General features: G+C 44.7%; 1 protein-coding gene across 6 annotated transcripts in view; it reads left to right on the top strand.

Moving 5' to 3' along the window:
* Positions 1-10661, top strand: part of mcf2l2 (MCF.2 cell line derived transforming sequence-like 2) — a 99838-nt gene that overhangs the window by 81828 nt on the left and 7349 nt on the right. For 5 of the 6 annotated variants that reach the window (XM_063201839.1, XM_063201837.1, XM_063201841.1 and 2 more), the window contains exons 27-30: positions 4647-4718; positions 5568-5654; positions 7679-7794; positions 9142-9257. In XM_063201839.1, coding sequence (XP_063057909.1) covers positions 4647-4718; positions 5568-5654; positions 7679-7794; positions 9142-9257 — 391 coding nt within the window. The remainder of the gene's footprint in view (positions 1-4646; positions 4719-5567; positions 5655-7678; positions 7795-9141; positions 9258-10661) is intronic. The other variant, XM_063201842.1, reaches the window with a different exon arrangement.

Raw genomic sequence — 10661 nt, 5'->3', positions numbered from 1 at the left:
CTCTTCCTTATCACTCCACCCAGCTTTGCTTTAAAAATATATGCGTCCAAAACAGTGATTCCTATGCTCACAGGCACAGACAGCCAGGCAGGTAAGATATTTTGCACATTCACTCTCTCCCAATACCAAAGCAGCCTGGTGGGAGGAGGAGGAGGAGGAGGAGGAGGAGGAAGATGAAGAGGAGGAGGGGCGTTTATGCTAAGAGAGCGTGCTGATACTGATGATGCTGGTGCTGATGCTGAGGCTGATGTGAAGGTGCTAATGCAGGGGTGTGAACTCGTGAATTATGGTCATGCTGCATTCTTTTAAAAACGTAGAGGTGATAATTACACCCGACTTATTTTTAACGTCGGATGCCGCTTATGAGAGTCGAGCTGAAAATTCAGCTGTCTTTTTGAAGTTGCTGCGAAACTTTAATCAGTGGATCAGTCAGCCTGTTTTCATGGGAGGATGAGCTTTCAGATGAAGATGACCGTGGTTTACATACATTACGTAATGTTCAGCTTGTTTTAGATTCGCAAAGAAAAAATAACATTGCAATATTTTGTGTTTGATTGTTTGAAAACGTTGAATTGAACCCGATCCAGGAAGCGGGTTTTGACTGATGGATTGTTTATCGGATGTGTTTGAAACTGCTCCACCTAAGCCTGTGAATGATTGTGTCAAAGTGAAGCCGAGCTACAGTACTACTGTGTCCTTACTGCTTTGCACTTCCTTCCAAGCATGCTCTCCCTCTCACCTGAGAGGATAAATGTGCCGCTTATGATCCCCAGCAATGGGCAACTTGGTGGTCAATGGTTAACTTTAACTTGGTGGTTAATGTTCAGTTTCAGACCAGAGGTGTCAGTCCCAGGTTCAGAAAGTTAAAAAACCCTGACACAAAATTTGATCCCACTGGCTCTGAATCAGCTGATTGTAATAAGTACTAAATCCAGATTCACCAGCTACTCAATGAAGTCACCTGTGTTGGAAGGAAACTGGGTTTTTACTTCTGAACTTGACTTGATTGACACCTCTGCTCAAGGCTGTTGCCTCTAACTTCAGGTTACCCATCACTGGTTCTTCCACTAACAGCTCACCCCTCACACTAGATGTCCTGTACCCTCTCCCCTCGCTCCCACCCTCCTATAGCCGACGCTGCAGCCAACACTTACCCTGACCGCAGCTCTATCGCCGACCGCTCCTCTGCTCTCGCTAAAAAGCGCTTCACCCTGCAGCGCCTCTCCAACCGCAGGTCTCTTCCCGCAGGTAACCCCTTAGCTGTTATGTGCGTAGCATCACTCGCTCCCTCCCACCTCAAGCCTTCATCCTGTGCCCTGTTCCCCCACCTTCCCACCACCTTGTGGCTCCCATGTGTCATTATTCACTCAACCATGCATTTCCAAACAACTGGTAATGTCCTACATGTAGTAAGTGAATCTTGTAGCATCATTCGCTCCTACAGGACGTTCGTCTTACTGTACATCCAACCAGGGCCCTGAATTATTGTTTTTTCACCACCAGCCACCCTACTATCCATCTTTATGTGGCCATGTAGTACATTTCCAAACAGCTGGTAATGTCCTACCTGTCGTAGGTAACTCCTGTACCATCATTCGCTCCAACAGTACTTCAGTCTTACATCCAACCCACCCCCGATTCATCCCTCATCCCCACCCTATACCGTCCATCTTTATGTTGCTACCATGTGCCATTATTTAGTCAGCCATGCATCAGTCCCCCACCCAGCTCTCCACCTCACCTCTCCTTTACCGCCACCCTATGCTGCTGTGTCTCTAAACCTACCATGCTACGATACGATAAGATAAAACTTTATTGTCAGTGTACACTGAAATTCATTTTGCATCCCTGAGGAAGACTCGTTTAAGACAGGACATTCACATAACACATCACAAGACTATTGCACAACTGACAAAGACAGAGGACACAGGCCTGCATACGTACAGACACACGTGCTTACATACATTACATACAACCCACATAACTTACCAACATATTACCACATATTACCAACATGGAGTGATAGCACGCTAATATGCTAATGCTAATGTGGTACCCTGTAGCATTACTTTCTAAATGCATCAGTCCCTTCCCACTGCCCACCGCCCACCGCCCACACCCCTCAGCCCAGCCCCATCTTGTTGCATCCCTCCCTCCACCACCATCCCTCCGTCCGTGATGGTGCTGATGTTGCTCTGCGAAAGGTCTCCCCTGATGGAGTGGGTCCACCAACGGCCCTCTTCTCTCTCCAGCCACCATTGATTAGCCTGTCCCCTTGTGTCCGGACTGTTGCATTGACAATCGAAACATTGACTTTCATTTGGTCTGGGGAGTGCCTCTCTGTCACTGACTGCACAGCTCTTGTCATCATTAAACCCGGGACCATTCAAGCTCCAGGGGAGAAAAAAAGGGGAAAACAAACTTTGGCCACCAAAAACAGTTACCGGAGGGGAATACGATTGTTGAATTCTTTTGAGCCCAGCAAAATGTCAGCGTGTAGTTTTTCATTCTCCTACTCCTGTTGACATTTTGAAAAATATTCTCTTTACAGGGAAAAAAAACATTTGATTTCATTTGCTCCTCCAAAGGCGTTTGATTATTATGTATGGGAGTAGAGGCCTGTAAAGTTGTATAACTTGTATTGTAAGCCCTTTCTAAACATGGCCTTTGGATCTGCTGCTTTCATACTGTAGAGAGGATGGGAAATAGAATTGCCACAGGGACCATTATTCAAATGATTGTTATTCAAGGACATCATTGGCCCTGATGGGATATGAACCAGGCCTTACCCACACTCTCCTGACGTTCATATTTGTCAACTAGAATTTCATAGTGTATTAATAAAGATATTAAAAATGGCCGATGTACATAGATTAGATTAGATTAGATTAGAGCACCCTTGCAGTCGCTCTTAGAGTTTTCTGTTTTGCTTTCAGGGGTGTTGCAAAACGCCACCGAGAACACTTGTGGCAGATTAAACAGACTCGTAGAGATATTGTGTTTGAGAAACGCAGACAGAGATGTAAAAGCAGGGGTTTGTTGCCTGCCTGCGAGCACGGCCCCGCCGAGCCCCGTGGCTGTCTGTGAACTTCAGCCGTCTGCTGATTTCATCTTGTTAGCATACCCCCCCCTCATCCATTGATTTTTCCATCTGCGCCTGTGAAGTGGCTCCCGTTTCGCCAAGTGTGTGCTATTTGTCTTTATCATCCCCCTTTTCTCTTCCTCTTTCCTCCTCCCTCCCTCCCTCCATCCATCCTCTGCGTCAGTCCTCCCCGCTGACCGTCTGGGGCTGTTTATGGTCCCTAACTAAAATGAATTAATAAACTTTAAGCCGCCCCGGTGTTAGCAGAAATCATCGGCCGCTGCTTATTGCCTGCTTACACGCGCTGCAGAAATCAATAGGCAAGGATGAGAAAAAAGGCCCAATCCTCCCCTACAGCTAGGGCTCCCATCGCTCCTGCCATTTATTAGTGTTTGTCTCTCATCTCATCTCTTCTCATCTCTCACTCCCCCCACCCCACCCTCCCTCCCTCAGTCTCTTTCCTCTGTCTCTCTCCATCCCCCTCTCCCTGTGCCGCCGACCATCATTTTGCCTGCGCCAGACTAATTGCTAACCTCTTGCCTGCCTCTCGCTCCCAGAGCCGGCACCTAAGGAGATGGAGGTTCCTCGTCGCTTCTCTTTAGCCTCCTCCATTAGTGCCTCCAGCGCTACACGCGCCACCAAAGGTACCTGCTTGCATGGATCTCATGTCCTTAACCCCCCCCCCCCCCTTCCCTCCCTCCCTACTTCCCTCTCTTCCTCCTGTCCTTCCTTTCTTCCTTTCTCACTAATGCCGTCCTTATAAAACGACATGAGCTGGGTGCATAAAGGTTAGCACCGGCTCCATCTGTCAAAGAGAGAAGAAGGTGAGGGAAGGAGACAGACAGAAAAAAGAGAGACATGAAAGTGATGAGAGTGATGAAAGGAGAGAGATAGAGAGAGAGAGAGAGAGAGAGAGAGATGGAGAGGGAGAGAGAGAGCGAGAGAGAGACAGAAGAGAAGAGAAGAGAGAGAGATAGAGAGAGACAGAAGAGAAAGACAGAGAGAGAAAGACAGACATAGAGAGAAGAGATACAGAGAAAGCCACAAGGTGATGGAGAGAGAGTGAGAAAGAGAGTCCAGCGATACATGACAGGAAAGGAAATAAAAGGCCATTTTCTCGACAAGTCCTGTGCATTAGCGTTCGTGTATGATTTATGATAAGACGGAAATAAAATCTGTGAGCCGCACTCTCTCTCTCTCTCTCTCAAAAAAAAATAAATCTGAAAACATAAGAAATGTCATTGAATATTTAAAAGAAATCTCATCAGTGATAAACGGAGAGCGTCCTGTTCCTGACATTTTGAATGGTGCATGACATTTTGAAGCTGGCTTTTAAGGTGGTAGCTATTTGAGGTTCTGATGGAAATATCCATGACTGATAAAAACAAAGAGCTGAATGATTATTATGAATATGGAATATAAATTGTGTCTCTCTTTTCCCTTTGTCCTCAGAACGATACATTCCTCCCAACCTTAGATCTGCATGACTAGCCTTCAGTTAACTTTCCCTCGTGACTTTTATCGTGACTCATGGTGATATGTATACGTTCGTTGCTTCATGCAGGTCGACTTTCTTCTAGCCTTAAATCCAAGAGACACGAGATTAAGAGTGACCCCACACCACTAGGTTATGAAGGTATTGTGTGCATGATGCATGCATGCAATGTCTCGCTCTCCATAGAACGAGACAGTTATTTTTCCGTTTGTATTCTTTAATGAAGTCTGTGTATTGTAAGAGATTGGACGAGTTCAAGTAATTTTTTTGAGTTTTGTGTGTTGTGTTTGCTTGAAACATTTTTGCACGATTTTGTCGCTTTACTTTGGTGACCAGATATCAAATATCACTGATGTTCTCTTGTGTATTTTGGGAAATGAAAGATTGTCCCTTACATGTAGCCCACTGTTGAATCACTGTCATCATTTTGCTTGACACAACATAAAAAAATGCAAGCCTAGTTTCAAAAGTTCTTCAAGAACCTGAAGAAATTGACCAAACATGAAGGAAGAAAAGAGGACATCTGGTCACCCATCCGTTTGAGTGCTGAAGTTGGATGTTTTCTGTTGATGTGCTGTGTTGATGTGGTTGTTGGGATGTCGTTGTTGTTGTCGTTTCTTTTGGGCGAGTGATTACTGCATGGCAGCGCCCCTGTGCTAGTTTGCCAATCGACTGCATGATGAGAAATGTCTTTGATGAGCGGGCGATGAGTACTGCTGATTTATTTCTGTCATGGCATCATTGAGAGAGAGAGTTTTTTAAGGCAGATGCGTACGTGTGTGCTTGCATACACTTGAGTGTGTTAGGGTTTGTTTGAGTGTGTGTGCTCGTGTGTGTGCGCGCGTGCGTGTGTGTGCGTGTGTGCGTGCGTGCGTGCGTGTGCGTGTGTGTGTGTGCTCGTTTGTGTGTGTGTGTGTCTGTATTTGTGAAGTGCCTCTGGCAGCTTGTCAGGATCACAGTGCTGTGCATAAATCCTCCGTTTTCTCCCAGATTTGCATGGGAGGGTTCCAGCCCAAAACAAACAAAAAGGTACCTCAAGTACCAATACAGCTGTGCCTAGATCCACTTCCCAACCAGGTAAATGACCAATGGACACGACGACCCTTTGTGTTCCTGTCCATGTACAAACCCCAACTCCGATGAAGTTGGGACGTTTGGTAAACAGTGAATAAAATCAAAATGCTATCATTTTCAAAACATTCAATCTATTCATTAGATGGAGAATAGTGAAAAGACAACATATTAAGTGTTAAAACCGAGAACAAATATTGTTTTGGGGGACATATGTACTCATTTCTAATTTGATAAATCCAACACGTCTCAAAAGAGTTGGGACGAGGATTAGTGAAATTTAGTAAACATCCAAATAAGATAAAACAACAAAGAAGAACATTTCAAAATGAATTGTACTGACGAACAATATAGGTGTCCAGGTATAAGATCATCACAGAGAGGCTGAGTCACTCAGAATTAAAGATGCAAAGGGAATAATTACCATAGTTATTACATACATTTTTGAATTCCCTTTGATTTACCACGATTGAGTGTATATAAGACATATTTTTGTAAATAAAATCATTGTATAGGTTCATGACATCATGAAATATATATTGGCTGTAGTCTCACTCTAGCACTCTAGGAATTAGAGCTATTGAAAATTGACCATATTAAGAATGCTTAATGCATGAAAATGATACAGGGGTGTAACATTCTCCTAAGCACCTGAGCTCACTTGAATTAGACCCAGAAGACATGGGAAACTGTCCTTTGCTTACAGAAGTCAGCAGAAGTTTTAGAAGTCCATTCTTTTTGACAATAATAGAGCATTGCACATCCTGTGCTACAGTAAAAATGGACCATCCAACTTGTGTTAGTACTAGCTTCAAAAGTCAGCCTCCATGATGGCATGCGGGTGCAGTAGTGCATTGGTTAAGATGTTCTCACTCATCTGTAGAGTTAAATACAGTGCTGAATGGTATAAATGGGTTTTGAACAGCATGAAAAGCCACTCATGCATTATATTTTGAAGGGAGATCTTCGATTACTGCCACATAGTAAGGTCAAATTGCATTCTCTACTATGTTTTAACAGTTTGGCTCCATCATAAGGACCAGCAGGTGATAAAATGGTGGGTTTTTGGTCAAGACCTGTCACACTGTAAGCACTACAGAAAGGAAAACATTGCAAAACATGACAAGGAATACACCCACCATTTAAGCTGGTGAAATCATGTCCAAGATAGGAATTAACACTGTTTTTTATATAAAATCATCTCATCGGTTAATGTATTTAACTATTAAGTGTTGTCTTTTGTTTTGTTTTTAGTCTTCCTCGACATTTGCTGCCATTTACTGTCCCCGTCCCAACTCTCCTGAGACATGTTGGATTTATCAAATTAGAAATGAGTACATATGTCCCCCAAAACAATATTTTTTCTCAGTTTTAACACTTAATATGTTGTCTTTTCACTATTCTCCATCTAATGAATAGATTGAATGTTTTGAAAATGATAGCATTTTTATTATATTCACTGTTTATCAAACGTCCCAACTTCATCGGAGTTGGGGTTTGTACATGTGTGTGTGTGTGTGTGTGTGTGTGATCTCAGTTTTGGTTTTGGTGTTTGTACGTCCTGGATGATTTGCCAAACGTTCGTTTTTGTGCGTTTGGGTCTCGGTTGTGTATTTCCGTGTTTCGGGTATTGTTGCAGATGTCTGTAAATGTTCTCTGGATAAACTGCAAAAGTGTGTGTGTGTTTGTGCGTGCGTGCGTGTTTGCATGCATGCGTGCGTGTGTGCATATGTTTTTGGGTGTTTGGGTGAGGACCCTGTGCGTCTGTGTGTGTTTCTATGTTTTTTGGCATCAGTATAGGTGTTGATACATGCTTTTTATTGCTTGAACAAGCTTTGTTATGTTTGGGGGAATTTGCATTTGCTTTACTGTACACCCCACAGGATATGCCTCAGACCAAAAGCATATCCAGCTACAGCTATTATTTCTCTATTTGCCAACAGCACAGCTTTCCTTTTTATAACCATCCCTCTAACCAGCCCACGTGTCCCCTTTTCTTTTTCTTTCCTTTTTTTTGTCTCCTCACAAAGGATGGACTCAGCGCCGTCTGCCCTCCATGGACACGGAGGATTTCGAGACCATACCGTCGAGCGCCGAAGAGCTCTCCAACTCGTCTGATGGGGAAGAGGACAGCAATAACAAAAATGTATGTTCTGTTTCTAAAACAAAACCCCAATAACTAATTTTGCAAGCTGATGTTTCAAGTGGGGTAGCATTCACCAGTACGGAGTACTGCCTGCCACTTCTCCATTTTAGCCTCTAGAGTAATGTCTCCCAACCTTTTTTGTCTTGTGTATCCCCGAGGCAATTTTGTCATATGATGAGTACCCCTTCATTCATGCTCTATATCTGTTCCTATATCCCAATGTAACTACACGCCATATATTTCTTATTATTACATTTTTCCAAGTACCCCCCCCCCCCCCCCCCTGAGTTAGCCTCGCGTACCCCTAGTGGTACGCTTACCCCTGGTTGGGAAACACTGCTCTAGTGTACCAGGACTTTTTTTTACAGCGTACCTGTACGTATATAATACAGTATTTCACCTTTATTTTAGGAGAGTGCTAGCACTTATGCCACTTAAAGCACTGCTCTTAGCATGTGTATAAAATACCCATCTCCCTTCTGGTGCACCCACCAAACCAATGCACTTTTTGAGTCACGCCGACCCCTTTTTTTTTAGTCGGGAAAAGACTTTCTCAGGGTAATTATTTCCCTCCAGCTCTGATCCTCATTATCATGAGCTGAAGACTTGACATTTAAAATACAAAAAAGGGAGAGGGATTAGCCCTGGTGTTGGTCTATCTCCACACACGCTTTAAACTCGCACAGCATTCCACTTCCCATTATAATCTGTCTGGTGTGTGAGCGGGTATGAGAGGCTCATTTTAATGGAGCAGCTTCATCATGATAACTGAGTATTCTTCATGGCGGAAGGAGGATTCCCACCACACACACACACATACACACGCACACACACACACACACACACACACACACACATGCACGCACGCATGTACACACACACACACGCACGCACGCACACACGCGCGCGCATGTACATACACACGCGCATGCACACACACACACGCACACACACACACACGCACACACACACACACACACGCGCGCGCACACACACACGCACACACACACACACACTGGTCACATACACACACATGCATGCACACACACACACACACACACACACACACACACACACACACACACACACACACACACACTAGCAGTTGGTCTATCTACATATTCATCTTTAAATCGTCTTTTTCTCTCTATCTTATCTATCTATAGCTCATTCGGACGGTCGGTAGGCTGTCCAATTTCTGTGTCTCTCTATCGCCATCTCCATCTCCATCTCTATCTGTCAGTCCATCTGTCAGTCCATCTAATTCTCTCTGTCGTCTCTCCTCCTTCTTCTCTCCATCTCTCCCCTTGGCCTTCTTCTTCTTCTTCTTTGCTCTGCCTTTCCCAGGGGGAGAACGAGCGGTTCCAGGCCCAGCTGGCCTACGAGGCGAGGACAGGGCAGGATCTGTCCCTGGAGTCGGGGGAGATTGTGCAGTTCCTGGAAGAGGCGGAAAATGGCCACTGGTAAGCGAGCGCTCAGACTTCCACACTCCTCCCCACCGGCTGTGAGCCCTCTGTGTGACTCGGTGAACATCTCCTCTTCCCTAATAATAACGGTTACCCAGGGAAGCTGGCGGGGGGTGTTGGGCAAAGGGGTCAAATGTCCCGGACCCAGGGAGATAGGGGCCCCAGAATTGTATTTTGATTACACTGTATGTGTTGGATGGGGGGCCCTTTCAGATGATTTTGTCCCGGGCCCAGCCAAAGCTGTCAGCGGCCCTGACGGTACCCCACTGCTGCTACTGGTGGGCTGCCTGCTACCGAGTAGAGCAGTAACCATTCTCCTCGTCGCCTATAGAGGGCGACAAGGCTCCGTGCCTCACACAATCATGTTCAACTGAACATAGTTTATTCATACCATCGGATCCTGTCTTTCATTGCTAAACCTTCTTCTCTTTCAGCTATTTTATCAAAAACACAAAAAACGTCAGGGGGAAAAATGACAAGGGGGATTCTCATGGAATTAGACAAAAAGATGGTTAAGGCACCGTGAAAAGATGACAAGAAGAATTGAGTAGGATTTAGTGTTAAGAGAGGCAATACGTGGTGCTTAAGACTCCGTGCTGCAGTTCCACTTGGCGATGTAATTCTTAAAGGGTGGCCATTATCGACTCCTGTCATGCTGATTGGTTGTTGCTGCTCCTGCCAAAGATTTATAGCGGATTGTTATCTCTCTTCCCCATCGCGCGGGATGATTAGGTATACTCTATTGCAGCAAAGCATTGGCTTGAAAGGAGTCATTGAAGCACCTTAGCCTAGCCTAACATTTAAAAACATCAGAGGAGCTTCTTATCCTGGCTGCCACAAAAGACACTCCCTCCCTGGTCATTTCGCCATCCGTAGCACAAAGGCCGTGACTGCAGAGACGTTTTGCAGTTTGTAGCATACATAAACTTCTACTGCATACCAAAGTTGGTCTCACACCCACACTCTTGGTGCAGTTATTCCCAAACTGAGGGTCAGGCCAGGCTGGTAGGAAGCAGAGATACTGCAGGGGAGGGAGACATGGAGAGAAGGGACTGTTTGCATAAAACCTTGAAAATGTGCTTTCATTTAACATAACGATTCTACTGTATAAATTGCTTAGTAACAAGATGTTCGCTTGTAATGGTTATTAAATGTATATATTTTTCCTTGAATTTCATATTAATATTAAGGGACAAAAATGTTTGCCATGTGGAGTATGGGAGATGGGAAGTCATGAAAATATTGTTGGGTCCAAAAGGCGTTCCCAAGTAGAAACGGGTTTCGGAAACACTGCTGTAGTACGCAGGGCACTAGTCACTATTTAGTACAGACCAAGTGACAGATGGATACCAGAAACAGATGGATAATGCCCCATAATGCATTGGGGTTAAGTATATTTCT

The sequence above is a fragment of the Engraulis encrasicolus genome, chromosome 6 (genome assembly GCF_034702125.1).
Source record: "Engraulis encrasicolus isolate BLACKSEA-1 chromosome 6, IST_EnEncr_1.0, whole genome shotgun sequence".
NCBI lineage: Eukaryota > Metazoa > Chordata > Actinopteri > Clupeiformes > Engraulidae > Engraulis > Engraulis encrasicolus.
Note: the sequence above shows the minus strand (reverse complement) of the source record. Positions and strands in the feature narration are given on the sequence as shown.